Source organism: Phocoena sinus, chromosome 3 (genome assembly GCF_008692025.1).
Source record: "Phocoena sinus isolate mPhoSin1 chromosome 3, mPhoSin1.pri, whole genome shotgun sequence".
In the NCBI taxonomy this organism is placed as follows: Eukaryota; Metazoa; Chordata; class Mammalia; order Artiodactyla; family Phocoenidae; genus Phocoena; species Phocoena sinus.
The window spans coordinates 11566952-11581301 of record NC_045765.1 but is presented as its reverse complement, the minus strand read 5'-3'; the positions used below and the strand labels follow the sequence as shown (position 1 = coordinate 11581301).

The following is a 14350-nucleotide window of genomic DNA, read 5'->3' as shown; positions in this document are numbered from 1 at the left end:
GACATGAGCTCTCACACGCAAAGCTCATTCTACCATGTTCACTTCCAACTCACAGCCCACTGAGAGTCGCGCCCCTCGAGGGCAAGTTCAGGCTGAGTCATCGCCCAAGACAGGGTACACAGAAGGCACTGGTATACGTTTTGATGTGAAAGAAGAATCCATCCTAGTTGTCCTCTGAACATACCACGCACCATCCAGCCAGCACACCTTTGCACATGCTATGCCTGAACCAGGAGCAAGCACCGTTTGCCACCCACCAAAGGCCTCCTTGTGCCTTTAGGGCAACTTCGATGCCCCTCGTCCTGGATGCCCTGGCTCCTCACCCCAACCCTGTTCAGACTACCGAGGATGGAATGACCAAGGGGGTGAACACATTAAAGTCACACATCTGGCCATGGCATTCAAGGCCTTTCTCATCTCCTGGCCTTAACTTGCAGTAAGATGCAGAACCAGCTGGTGGGTGGAGCATGTGCTCTGGAGGCAGGCCGACCTGGGCCAAATCCTGCCTGTTGCTTCCAGGTAGTGGGACCCTGGACAGGAGCTGTCTCCTCTCTGGGCCTTAGTCTGCTCAGCTAATAATGGGACACAACCAAAGCAACCATGGAGAAAAGTCAGGCACACCCAGCCTGACTCCATCATTACTAAAAAGCTACAGTCTTCAGGACAGTGTGGAACCTGCCAAGGGGACACAGAGACCCTCACCATGGAGCAGAGTCCAGAAAAGACACATGTGCGGTCAGTTGCTTTTGACAAAGCTGCCACAGTAACTCACTAGGGAAAAGTAAGTCTTCCCCACAGATGTTTCTGCAACAGCTGGATGGCTACATGGAAAAAAATGGGGACTTCCCCGGTGCTCCAGCGGCTACGGCTCTGCACTCCCAATGCAGGGGGCCCAGGTTCGATCCCTGGTCACGGAACTAGATCCCACACGCCGCAACTAAGAGGTTTTTTTTTTTTTCTTTGCGGTACGCGGGCCTCTCACTGCTGTGGTCTCTCCCATTGCGGAGCACGGGCTCCAGACGCACAGGCTCAGCGGTCATGGCTCATGGGCCCAGCCGCTCCGCGGCATGTGGGATCTTCCCGGACCGGGGCACGAACCCACGTCCCCTGCATTAGCAGGCAGACTCTCAATCACTGTGTCACCAGGGAAGCCCGCAACTAAGAGTCTGTGTGCTGCAACTAAAGGTCCCACATGCAGCAACGATGATCTCGTGTGCTGCAATTAAGACCCAGCACAGCCTAATTAATTAATTTTTTAAAAGAAGAAAAAAATGAACCTCAACCCCAACCTCACACCACATACAAAAATTAACTCAAAGTGGCTCATAGATCTCAATGCAAAAGCTAAAGCCATAGGACGTTTAAAAGAAAACCTAGAAAATCTCTACAAGCTGGGCTCAGCAAATATTAACAAAAAGCACATGGAATGGAAGAAAATAAACTGACAAATTGGACTGCATCAAATTTTAAATATCTGCTCTTTGAAGGACATCATTAAGAAAATGAAAAGTGAGCCACAGAGTGGGAACTACATTCACAATATACCTATACGACAAAGGACTTGTCCCCAGAATACATGAAAAATGGGCACAGAACAAGGCTGCTGTGGGTAAACAGTGGACTAACCCCATTGCCAGCATACAATCAGTGCTCAGGAATGTCAGCGGTGGTGACTCTCACACCCAGGCCAGGAAGTCACCCCAGCTGGCCCACAGTCCCGCTGGCCAACCTTCAGGCCAGCTTCCCAGTCTGAAGTCAAGGAGACTGAGGAAAGAGGGGGTATCCTGCCTGAGATGCAGGTCTCCTGAGCCTGGCCAACCCATGGTCCCCGCCCCAGCACCTTCCATGGAGCCCCCTTCCTGTCTGAGGACAAGGTAGAAACCTAAGGGGGCTGAATGGTGGAGAGGAGAAGCAGGTCCAAGCCACCCCAATTTATGCCCTGAGAGTAATCCAGGTGGCCCAGCAAAGGCCTGGAGCAGGCAGGGCAAAGATCTAGTTTCCAGGCCTGATGGCCACCTTCTGCTGGGTGGCTGTGGCCAGTTGCTTCTACTCCTGGACTGTAAGGGATGGGGGCAGGCCGAACACTTGTGTGGTCTATCTCAGAGACAGCAGCAGTGAGAGGAACTCAGGTTAATAAAGGCCCAAACACCGGCTCTGGCTGTCCTGGTTGTGACAGTGGGCAACATTTTGGAAAGAAGCTCCAACAGCCCTGGGTTGTAGGGAAAAGGAGATGGGATGGAGCTCCTGGAATCAAACCCAACCCCTCCCCATAGCCCCCAAGGCCCTGCAGGGTCCAGCTCTGCTGACCACCCACCTTTATCAACTTTGAACAGACGAGGTTCCATGCTGCTCCAAGGCCTTTGCACTGGCTATGTTGCTGCCCAGACATGGGCCTGTCCTCTTGCTGCACAGCCAGACCCCTGTGGTCACTGAGGGCTCAGCAGAGTCCCCAGTTAGGTCCCATCAAGGTCCCCAATTTCAGATGAGGCAACAGAGTCAAGAGAGGTGGGGTAAGGAGCATAGCTAGCTGTGAACCCCCCCAGAGTCTGACCAGGGACCCTGAGCATAACGCCCCGCTATTCCAGGTCTCAGTTTCCCCCTTGGTAAAGATGGTTTGCTGTGACCTGAGAGCAGACAACCCCCACTCTAGTCCTGGCTTGGCCATATCCACGGTCCTGTGTGACCCTGGACAAGGCACAGGCTGTCTCTGGCTCAGCCCCAAGCGATGGTGGAAGAAGGCTCCAGAGCCAGCAGGGTGCGGGGTGGGAGGCTTTATTTCACTGTGTGTGTGGTGGGGGGTGGGGGGTGGGGTACCTGGACAGAGGGCAGCAGGCGGGGCAGGAGGAGTTGGCGCTTGGACAGAAAATGGGTGGGGGAAGGGCTGCCCCCAGGCCTGTTGGGAAGGAGAAACTGAGGCTGGACCCTGTTGGGACCTAACCCAGGGGGTGGGGTCAGGGGTGGGAATTGGGTCTGGAGGAATGACGGCCCCCTTGCTCCGGGCTGGACGTGGGGCCCGGGCCCTGCCTCACTTTCCTCCTATAGGGCTCAGTCCCTCCTGCTCGCTGGGCCACACGACCCCCAAACCTCACTGCCCCCGCCCCAGAGGAGGGGGCTAGGCCAGTTAGGGCAGTGGACAGGGAGCCTGGGGGAGTTAGGGAGCGCAGGGTGGGGTCCACGGTGAGTGGAGGGGATGGCAGCCACCTGGGTGGTCAGTTCCTGGCAGCGATGACCACAGAGAGTGCCACGCCCCCCAGGGCGACAGCAGTTGCCCCAAACAGCCACTTCCATGGGATGGACTGTGGATAAAGGAGAGGGAAGAGGAGGCTAGACAGCGGTCAACACGGATGTCTTGCACTTCAGCTAGCAACAGGCCCCAAAAAGGCCTCCCAGGAAACCACTGCCTGACAATGCCTTGCCTGCCTCTTGGAAAACTCCTACTCATGCATCAAAACTCAAGCCAAATGTCCCCTCCTCTGGTACACCTCCCCTTTCCCTCTGGATGAGCCCCACCCTGAGCCCTCCAGATTGTGTTTTTTTGTGTGTTTTTTTTTTTTTTTTTTTGCGGTATGCGGGCCTCTCACTGTTGTGGCCTCTCCCGTTGTGGAGCACAGGCTCCGGACGCGCAGGCTCAGCGGCCATGGCTCACGGGCCCAGACGCTCCACGGCATGTGGGATCCTCCCGGACCGGGGCACGAACCTGTGTCCCCTGCATCGCCAGGCGGACTCTCAACCACTGCGCCACCAGGGAAGCCCCAGATTGTGTTTTATCTTCTGCTTTAGTCCTGGTCACACAGCACTGGGGCTTCTCTGTGTCCCCAGCATGGTCCACAACACCCCAGTTCATGAAGACATCAATGTTTGCAAAATGAAGAAACTCCCTCTGCATGGCGTACCCTGCCCATAGCCCCTGCCCCTACTCTGGGAGCCTCCCTGTGCCCACCGGCCCCAGCTCACCCAGGCACCCTTGCCAGGACACTTGGCAGGCAGCCGGCTGGGGTTGCCCAGCATCTTCCGGTACAGGGCGGTCTCAGTGCTCCGCTGGGCCGCGTGCTTCTTCACCAGCTTTGAGAGCTCTGCATGGATCGTCTGTGAGAGGGGGGTGTCTGTGAGAGCAGGTGGCAGCAGAAGCCAACGATCACTGCTAGCAGTCTGCCTTTCTGGGGCTCTGGGGCCCTTCGGGGCTGGAACCACTGGGACATGGGAATTCTGTCAGCTATTCTCTGGGCATCGGCGAAGTGAGGGCTGCTATCTCCATCCTCCTAGGAAGCCAGAAGATGGAGTGGAGCAAGGGTGGCCAGGAGAGAGGAAGGTTCTGGGAAGAAAGCTGAAGACACTGGCATTGGCCAGGCTGGCTAGTGCCCTTGGCCTCTGGGACCCCTGTTGGGGGTGAGTCCAGACTGCCTATGCAAGGGTCAATAAGGGTCTCAGCAGGTGGGCTGGGGCCCTTCAGCTACCTACCCCCTGCCACTTCCCAGGTAGAAACACCATAGGGAGAGCCACAGCAAGAAGGCTAAGGGGCAGACCACAGGAAAAACTTCCCAGACAGGCCGGCACAGCAAATCCCAGGGTGCCCCCATTCTGCTCACCTTGTTGGAAGGTTCCAGCTTCAGGGCTGCTCTCAAGATGGGGATGGCCTCACTGTACTCGCCTTGCTGGGCCAACACCTGTGGGAGGAAGTGGGGAGTATATCATCCTGGACCCACGGTGGGCCACGTTCTCCTTCAAGAGACCCAGCCCTGCCAGGCTCCTGGCCACCTGACTAGTCCCAAATGTATCTCTAGCAAGTGCCCCGGGGGTCCAGTCACCCGTACACTGCTCCCCTGAGCCCTTAGACTACATGAGCAGACCACCAGGCTTGGTGTCACTCCCCTAACCTGCTCCTTCTCCTGGGTGTCTGGCTCATCCTGTGCAGGAGACCCAGGTGCTGGTCTTTCCTCCTCCTTCACCACCTCGGCTGGCTCGAGAAGCCAAATGGATGCTGCCAAAGCTCTGGCCACATCGAATGATTCAGAGCCAGGCATGTGACTCAAGCCAGCCAGTGAGATCCAGCCTGAACTCTGCTGGTACCACTGAGAGGCCAGTTGCTAAGTGGAAGGGATGGAAGCCTGGAGCTTTTGGCAGAGCAGGACGGAGCATCTTGGTCACCCTGAGAGAGGAGCCTGCCTGAGAGAGAAATGCGGCAGACAGACACAGCACCTGCACAACATTTCTAAACACCTGGATCCAGCTGTGCCTGAAGCCAGTTACCCCTGACTTGGCAGTTCCACACGTCGTCAATTCCTTTGGCTGAATCTATTTGAGTAGTTTTCCATCACCTTCAACCAGCAGACCCAAACATGTATAAGGCTACATGAGCAGACGGTCTCACTCCCCACAGGAAGATTCTAAACCCTTGAAAAACAGGGACAACATCTTTTCTCTCCTCTCCGTTTCTACGCAGAACTCTACACACAAAAAGTACTTAAAAAATGCTGGCTGGCCTGCTCAGGCCTCTCATTAACACACTAGGTGACTCTGCATTTGCTTGCACTTCAGTTTCCTTGGTTTACTGCTAAAAAATGCTGAAAGCACCCCCTATCCCAACAGAGTGAAGATGAACAGAGATGGGGACAAAAGCAATTAAAGTCAAATCCATTCAGGCCAAATTCACTCCTACATTCTACCAGCACTTACTCAGCACCTACTGTATGCCTGGCTCTGTTTGAAGGGCTAGAGATTTAGCAGTCAAGGAAACATACAAAATCCCCACCTTCTGGTAAGGGAGATGGACAAGAGGCATGACACCTGGCCACGCTGACAGTGACACAGGAAACATGAAGGCAGGGCAGAGGGTCAGGGTGGGTGTTGTAGGGAGGACTTCCTGAGGAGGTGACATCAGAGCAAAGACTTGAAGGAGGTGAGAGAAGGACCCATAGGTGTATTTGAGGTATGAATATCTCAAGCAGAGAACATAGCCTGTGCAAAGGCACGGGGGTAGGAGCAGACCTGGCCCAGGCAACAAGTAGTGGAGAAGCTAAGCAGCATGCAAAAAAGCAAGAGTACACTGGAAGATGATGGCAGGAGGAAGACCAGATAGCTCAGAGCCTTAAAGGCTGAAGTAAGAACCCGGCTTTTACTCTGAGGGAGATGGGAGTCACAAAGGGTTATATGCAAGGAACAGTTACCAATGGGCCAAAGGGCAGTGTCGGGGAGTAGAGGGAACCTAAGACCCAGGGTTCAAATCTGACCTCAGTCAGGGGACTTCCCTAGTGGTCCAGTGGTTAAGACTCCACGCTTCCAATGCAGGGGGAACGGGTTTGATCCCTGGTTGGGGAAGTAAGATCCCACAGGCCGTGTAGTGCAGCCCACAAAAAAAAAAAAAAAAAAATCTGGCCTCAGTCAATGAATTGCTGTGACCCAGGCCACACCCCTGCACCTGTCTGAGCCTCAGTTTCCCCATTTATACCCCAGAGAGCTTGGCTGACTGATACCTGTGCCTATCTCAAATCTAGGGTTTGGGACCAGCGCCACTGCTCTGAGGTCAGGGAGCCAGCCTGCCCGCCTGCTGCCTGTGAGCTGTAGCTCACCTTGCCCTTGCGGAAGAGCGCCTTGATGTTGTCGGGCTGGTGCTCGAGCACAAGGCTGCAGGAGCGCAGCGCTGCACGGTAGTGGTCCAGCTTCAGCTGTGAGGCTGCCAGGTTGTTCAGACACTTTACCTTCAGCTGCAGGAGCTGCTCCTCCTCTTCGAATGTCATGTCCACTGTTGGGGGACAGCACTCAACTACAGCCACTGTTACCACACCGCCAGCCGCCCACAACCATCTGCAGAGGGATTATGTGACCCAGGCCTAGGCCCACCCCGCTGCAGCTGGTACTGGAGGAGACTCGGGGGGAAGGGTCTCTGAGCGTCCCAGTCACAGGAAATGGGGGGTTTTCAAGATGCCAGTGCTGGGGCCTCTACCACCTACTCCCTGGGGGACCTCAGGCCTCTCTGGCCTCAGTTTCCCCATCTCTAACACGGGCCAAGACCAGTGCCGTCCTCAGGGCACTCCCAAGGAGTCGACAAAAATGGAGCCTAAGTGAACGAGGGCCTGATCATGGATTGACAATATCTGCAGTCACCCACGTTCCAACACCTACCTGCACTCCGTAACAGTCCACGGACCTGGGATATAAGTCTAGAAATATCTAAAGACTAGGCATAAACATCTATCCATATTCTAGAATTTTCTAGAACATTTTGAATCTGGGGCCCTCTGTGGCTTGAAGTTTCTAGCACTAGTGGGGATGGCTTTGCAGAGGAGGTGCTGGGATTCGACCTGGCGGTCACCTTTGGCACTAGAAGTAATGGCCTTGATGGCGAGGTCGTAGGAGTTGGCGGCCAGCACGAAGTCAGCCCGCTGGTAGTGAGCATTGCCACACTCCCGCTTCCGGTTGGCCAGGGCCACGCGTTCCTGCCCCGTGAGCATCTCCAGGTCAGGCCCATCCACGGCAGTCTTCAGGGTCACCTCCAGGCACAGGGCCGCGTGTGGGGGGATGTATGGGCTCCTGCTGGGGGATGGGGTGGGGACAGCACTCAGACCCAGCGGCCACCATGACTGAACGCCAGACACACTAGGTTCAGTGGGAACAGGCGGGAAAGGGCCGTCACCCCCTCCTCAGTAGAAACACAAGGGAAGTTAACTCTTGCTACTCTTGAGCTCCATGACTTGGTGTGGGAGTTCCCCTCCCGGAGCCTGTTTCCTTTTCTATAAAATGTGCACCTAGATGGGGTGAGATGGGGGAGCAACCCGTCCCACCCACTTCCTCACCCTCACAGGGACCCCTGCAGGCAGCAGGTACTCACCTGCCCTGGGGGCCGTAGCAGTACTTGGAATCAGCAGTGACCATAGCCGTCTCTCCCACGTCCATGAGCGGGACACTGAGATCCAGGGCCTGGGGTCGGGGAGGGGAGCGGCATGAGTTGAGTGGGTCCAGGTGCAGCACAGCAGTGCCCACCCACCCGGCCGCCGCCACCACCACCACCTCCCCTGCATCTCACCCCAGCCCCTCCCCACCCAGAACTGCCCAGGCCCTGCACCGTTCCCACCTGGATGACATCACAGTCACCCAGAGTGAACACCAGCTCCGGCTCCTCCTGTACCCGTGTGCCATTCTCCAGCGAAGTCTGCAGCTGCACGGTGACCACCTGGCCCTTGGCCGGGCGGCTTGAGCCTGGTGGGCCTGGAACCAGCATCTTCTTCCTCAACAGCCCATTCCCTGCCATGGAGCAGGGACAAGCAGCCTGTCACTGAGCAGCTCAGATGGGCAGCTGCCCCCTGGGCACTCCCCCCTCCCCAGCCCTGCCTATCCTGGGGGTGGCACAGCACCAGGGTACAAGCTGAGTTTTCAGTGGTGACTCTGCCATGGGCAGGTGACCCCATGCCTCTGGGCCTCGGTGTCCCCGGCTTGGACACTGAGCATGAAAGGATTGATTTGGGGACTGACGATACTGGCTCCAAGGATGGGCTCAGTGAACGCTGGCTGGTCTGTTATCTTAAGAAAACCAAGGTAGTTCCCCGGTGGCCTAATGGTTAGCATTCCGGGTCCGGGCTTTCACTACTGTGGCCCGGGTTCAATCCATGGTCAGGTAACTGAGATCCCGCAAGCCAGGCGGCGTGGCCAAAAGAAGAAAAAAAAAAGAAAGTCAAGGCTCAGTGAGGACAAAGGGCTGAGAAAAGCCATCCTGCCTACCACAGTCAGGGCAGCAGGGATACCCAGTAATGAGACTCTGGAGCTACCCTCTCCTCCCTCCTCCGGTTCCAATCTCAGCCCTGTGACATGTGGACCGCAATTTACCCAGCCATGAAATGGGGTGATCGGGGGTATCCTGGTGACACCTAGTGAGTAGTCTGCTTGGTTAGCAGAGCACCTGTGATGCCAGGACTGTGTCCCGACCAAAGCACCACATCACAGAAGGACCTATAAGCAAAAGTAGCCCCCAACGCCCCCCTCCAGCTGCCGAAGAGACCACTATGTTCCCCCCCATACCCCAAACGATCTTAGGAATGGCCAAATGGCCACAGCCAACACCTACTGAGTACCAGGCATGAGGCCCCGTGCTCTCATGAATCCACTCAAGGAGCCCCCGCAATGATGACACCCACTGTCATGCCATGACAACTGCTGGGGCAATAGAGGGCTTACACCTATGGGGCACGTCAGACTGACATCATCTGCAGTCACCCATGTTCCAACAAGTACCTGTATTCCGTAATATTCCACTGGTCTAGAAAATACTACCATGAGTCTGAGTAGACCCTAGTCTAAAGGTTAGGGGCAGAGAGATCTATTAATACTATGGAATATTCTAGAGTGTTCCAAATTTCTGCAGTGCTCCCCAACTTATACATGCCCCTGCATCCAGTTTGAGAACCAATGATCTAGTGGATGCCAAGAGACCCCTGTGTCTTGAGGTTTCTGGGCACTAATAGTGGATATGCTGGTAGGACCTCAACCAGGCACTGCCTCTCACCCAGGTAAACCCAGGGATGTAGAATCACATCCCCTCTCAAGGCCTCAGTTTCCTTGTCTAGAAGCCTGAATTCTGACTTCAGAAAGCAGCTGGCTCGAATATAAACAAACAGAGCCATCCTCATGCTCAGGCAGGGAGCAGGGCAGCTCTTAATATCATTAGAGAAGAGCTTCCCAAACTTTAATACAGCCAAGGAGGCTGTGCAACCTTGGACAAGTGTCTTCACCTCTCTGAGCCTGTTCCCCTATCTGTAAAACGGGGATATGGTAGGACTTACATCGTGGGGTTGTTGTGAGGATAAAATAAGATGATGCACAGGCCTGGCACAGAACCAATGCTCAGTAAATATCACCTGGTGTTATTTTTAGGTGCAGTAAGGTTTATATCTGTAGTGGAGGTGAAATCAGTACCAATTAGATTTTACCAGTACCAGTATTATTTGATATTACTGTATCATTAGCACTAATGATGGTAGTAATAATGTTTTACTATTATTTGTGTGGTCATTAGCATTATTTAGTGTGTTAGATATCAGAACTAGTAGCGCTGTGTTTATCTTCTAGAGTCGTTGTGATGGGGTACATGGGGGTGGCACATGTGTGGGTTCTCCTAGTTTCTTTCTTGCAGGACTTTTCTGAACAATTAGCACACTAATGAATACTATGAACCAGACACAGGGGTGAACAAAATGGAATGTTCCACAGATCTATTTGACCTCAGGACACATTGTTCTGGGGACAGGCACTTGCCAGACAAATGCCAAGAAAAGTGGGGATTGGGAGCTGCCAGTGCCTGCTGTGCTGGCTGTGCAGCTCTGGGCAAGTGATTCAGCCTCTCTGAGCCCTGTTAACAGCTCTGCGAAAGCAAGTCATGGGGTGGGGAGGCAAGAAAAGGCCATAAACATGAAGTGTCTCGAGCAACTGCCTATGGCTGGCGATCATCGTGGTTACCACATGTTTTACTTCCAACCTCCTTCTCAACAGAGATGGGGAAATGAGGCTCAGGGGGAGAGGGCCTAGGCCAAGGTCACTCCTGAACCTGAGCTGTCCAGGCCCTGTCGGTCAACCCGAGCCACCCCTGCTCCTTACCCAGGATGTCCAGCCACTCGTCCAGGGCCGGGGCGGGCTCAGGCTCTGGCTCCATGGCGGCCAGGAACTCTCGGGCCAGGGCCCCGGGCTGCTCGGCCTCCTCCTGTGAGGGCTGCCCTACATCCTCAAGTGGCGGCAGCTCACTCAGATCCTCCTCCTCCTCCTCCTCCTCCTCCTCCTCGCCCTCTGCGTCTTCCACCCCGTCCAGCACTTCGAAGTCCTCAAGTGGTGGGACCCCAGCAGGTGGCGGGGCAGTGGGCTCAGGGTCCGCAGCAGAGGGCTCAGCACAGGATGCCATGCTGCTGGGGGGATGGGAATTGGCCCTGGTGGGGAGAATGGATGAGGGTAAGAATCCCACCAAGCCCCTCAAATCTCCTCTGCCTCCATTCTCCACACCGCCGATCACTTGCTGTGTGACTCAGGGGCTCCAGGCCTTAGTTTCCTCATCCACAGGGTGGGTAGAGTAACAACCCTGGTTTGTCCAAAGGATTTAACAACCCACTCATCAAGCCCTGGCATCAGGTTCAAACAGTGTTAGCTATTATTAACTATTATTTAATCTTTATAAACACCCCGGGGAAGTAGGGAACATTCCCCCTGCAGAAAAGGAAACTGAGGCCCAGAGTGGCAAAGCCATTTGCCCAAGGTCACAGAGCAAGCCAACCACAGGAGGCAGGATTTGAACCTAGGGCTTTATCTGCTTAAATGTCCAGAGCTGGTGCTGGGATTTTTTTCAGGGGGACAACCCCCGAGATCTTGGGGAGACTATTTTTTAGAGCCCAAGGGAAAAATAACTGAATCTTTACCAGAGCTCCCCACCTCCAGCTGTCCCTTCTCCTAAGGGGAGCCACCCAGAAACCCCAAGGCTTTCCTTCCATACACTGAACCTAATACCACCGCCCCCAACACCAGGGACCTTGACCCAAGCCATTCCTTGGGAGCCTTTTCTCCTCTCCTCAGGCCTTCTTACCACCTTCTCAAAGTAGCCTCCTTTGAGGAGGAGTGGTCGAGACCCCCACGGCTTCTTCCTTGGACCATCAAGAACTGTCCGCCTCCCCCAGGCCCCAAGCTCTGGCGGTGGTAGAGCCGTCATTCTAACCCACAGCATCCCCTCCCTAACCCTCACCTGCCTGCTCCTTCGGGGCTCGGGTCCCATTTTCTGAGACCCTCCCAGCCCCCACCCTCACAATCTCCTGCGCTCGCATAAATAGCCCTCCCCCCACCCCAAGCACCGACACCAGCCCGGGCCAGCTTCCCCCACAGCTGGCCCGTCGCCCCTCAACACCTTGATATCCCCAGACGCCCCCCCTCCCCATCCCATAACACCCTACGCTCTCCAGACGCCCCCTGCACCGGCCTGGCCTACCGTCAACCTCCCACCCAAGTTCCCAACGCCCCACGCCTGTTTGACGCCACCAGTCTGGGGCTCCCGACCCCCCGCAACCCTCGGGCGCCCCCGGCACTGCACGTCTCCGCCGGCAGCGCCCCCAGCCGCTGCCCTTGACCTTCCGTGGCCCCCACCCCCAGCAGCCCTCACCAGGCCGCGCCCTCTCCGGCACTCAGAACCCCCGCGCCCCCCGGCTCGCCTCCCCCGCGGCCCTTCATTCCGCCTAGCAGTCGCAGCCCCCGCCGCGCCGGCCCCCGGACTAGCCCAGGTCCGGGCAGCGCTCCGGGCCAGCGCTACCCCGCCGGCGCCCCGGGACACGTGCCTCCGGCTCCGGGACCCCAGCCTGGGGTCCTGCGCCCCCCTCCCCGCCCCCAGCCGCGGCCGCCGCGCCTCGGGAACCAGGCTCTGGTGCCCAGCACCGCCCTCACCGCGCCCATTGGACGCCGCCGCGGTGACTGCAGCGTCCATTGGTGCGCGAGCACATCCGTCTCAGGCACAGGCACCGCCCCCTTCCTGCTTGCATCCGTGGGGCGTTCTTAAAGGGGCAGAGGCCGTCGCGCCAACCCCTGACGGAGGCGAGGGCGGAGGCGAAGGCGGGGGCGGGGGGCTGAAGATCCGAGTCAGTTCTCGGGTCAGTGCCGCGCATCTTGGCAAGACATACAACCCCTGTTTGAGCTTCATTCTGCTCATCTGTGAAATGGGGATAAACACCTCTATGCGCGCACTCTCACCTTGGGGGCTGTTGGGAGGACAACACTAAATGGTATTTCCTTAAGGAGCTCAGGCTTGCAGGTCAGGGCAGCCAGACTGCTGGATAACCCACTCTGAACCGCTAGTTACTTCTGTAGACCCGAGACCCCGAGGGGGAGCGACGTGCCCAAGAGCACACAGAACCTCCGCCCCGCTACACCGCCCCTGCACCTGGTCTGTCTAATCCCGGGAGGGTGGCCTGGTGCATACAGGAGGAACTCAATAACAGCTAGGTTAACTGCTGAGAGAGCAGGGCCACTGGGAGGAGTCCCTCCTCCCTGCACCTTCTGTTAGAGCATGATAAGGTGCCCACGGCCCCAGGAGAAGGTGGCAGCATTGATTAGAAGGGTTTTTATGGCTCATGTTTTGAAAGAGGGGGCACTTACTCCTTTTTACTCTGTTTTATTTTCTTCCCAGCAGTTACCCCCTTCCAGAATGATCTTGTTCATTCTTTTGCTTCCCCCCTTCCCCCCATTTTGCTCCAGCCTGGAAAGAATTTTGTCTGTTTTGTCCTCACCACCTCCTTGAATGATGCTTAAGGCCCTATGGGAGTTCAATAGATGAATGAATAATTGAATGAATTAATGAATACATGAGCAGGACACTGGCTTTTGGAGGTAGCTAACACTGGAGAAGGTAACTGGCTTTTGGCGGTAACTTGTCAGATAGGTGCTCTGAGGTCACCTCCTACTGGAAGCCATCCCTGACCTCCCCATGGCAAGGCCAGGTGTCCTGATTGGCCGCAGTCTTGGTAAAATGAACCTCCACTTCATAACTGATTCACTTGTGTCTGTGCCATCAGTTGACTTTTGCCTCACCCGGTAGACTGGAAGACCCCCAAAATCTGAGAAGGGTACATTGTTTCTTATTGTTTTAGTCCTGAGGCCTACATGCTGCATGGCACAAAACAGGGGGAGGTATTCAGGGAAATCATTGTGGAAAGAAGGAAGGAAGGAAGGAAGGAAGGCAGGGAGGAAGGAAGGCTGCCCAGTCTGAAGAGGTGGGGGGGGGGGGGGAGGACTTCCCTGGTGGCACAGTGGTTAAGAATCTGCCTGCCAATGCAGGGAACACAGGTTCGATCCCTGGTCCGGGAAGATCACACCTGCTGCGGAGCAACTAAGCCTGTGTGCCACAAATACTGAGCCTACGCTCTAGAGCCCGTGAGCCACAACTACTGACCCCGCGTGCTGCAACTACTGAAGCCTGTGCACCTAGAGCCCATGATCCGCAACAAGAGAAGCCACAGCAATAAGAAGCCAATGCACCGCAACGAAGAGTAGCCCCTGCTCACTGCAACTAGAGAAAGCCCGCGCACAGCAATAAAGACCCAACACAGCCAAAAATCAATCAATAAATAAATAAAATTAAAAAAAAAAAAAAAGAATCCGCCTGCCAATGCAGGGAACATGGGTTCAAGCCCTGGTCTGGGAAGATCCCACATTCCACGGAGCAACAAAGCCCTGCACCACAACTACTGAGCCTGCGCTCTACAGCCCGCGAGCCACAACTACTGAGCCCATGTGCCACAACTACTGAAGCCCACACGTCTAGAGCCCGTGGTCAGCAACAAGAGAAACCACCGCAATCAGAAGCCCGCGCCCTGCAACGAAGAGTAGTCCTGGCTCGCCGCAA

At 55.8% G+C, this 14350-nt stretch overlaps 1 protein-coding gene across 8 annotated transcripts; it reads right to left on the bottom strand.

Annotated features, from left to right (window-relative positions):
• Positions 1-2756: 2756 nt before the first annotated feature.
• Positions 2757-12418, bottom strand: FKBP8 (FKBP prolyl isomerase 8). Of its 8 annotated transcripts, none has more exons than XM_032627559.1 (9): positions 12291-12418; positions 10582-10904; positions 8069-8238; positions 7826-7914; positions 7310-7530; positions 6567-6739; positions 4587-4664; positions 3955-4086; positions 2757-3296 (listed from the first exon to the last, which is right to left on the bottom strand). In XM_032627559.1, exons 2-9 carry the CDS (start codon positions 10877-10879, stop codon positions 3210-3212), a joined length of 1248 nt encoding a protein of 415 aa, XP_032483450.1. In that variant the 5' UTR covers positions 10880-10904; positions 12291-12418; the 3' UTR covers positions 2757-3209. The 8 variants fall into 8 exon arrangements, with proteins under 8 accessions (XP_032483450.1, XP_032483452.1, XP_032483451.1 ...); XM_032627561.1 differs by having other exon boundaries at positions 7310-7527; XM_032627560.1 differs by lacking the exon at positions 12291-12418 and adding an exon at positions 12168-12192.
• Between the last annotated feature and the right edge of the window lie 1932 nt (positions 12419-14350).

What these genes read in the sequence shown, in the direction of transcription:
- FKBP8 (XM_032627558.1), bottom strand. Translation starts at nt 10,879, where the DNA reads ATGGCATCCTGTGCTGAGCCCTCTGCTGCGGACCCTGAGCCCACTGCC. An exon ending in GTGACTGTGATGTCATCCAG is followed by an intron (nt 7,915 to 8,068) that starts GTGGGAACGGTG and finishes CCCCGACCCCAG; the next exon opens with GCCCTGGATCTCAGTGTCCC. An exon ending in CGCTCTTCCGCAAGGGCAAG is followed by an intron (nt 4,665 to 6,566) that starts GTGAGCTACAGC and finishes TTCCTCCCACAG; the next exon opens with GTGTTGGCCCAGCAAGGCGA.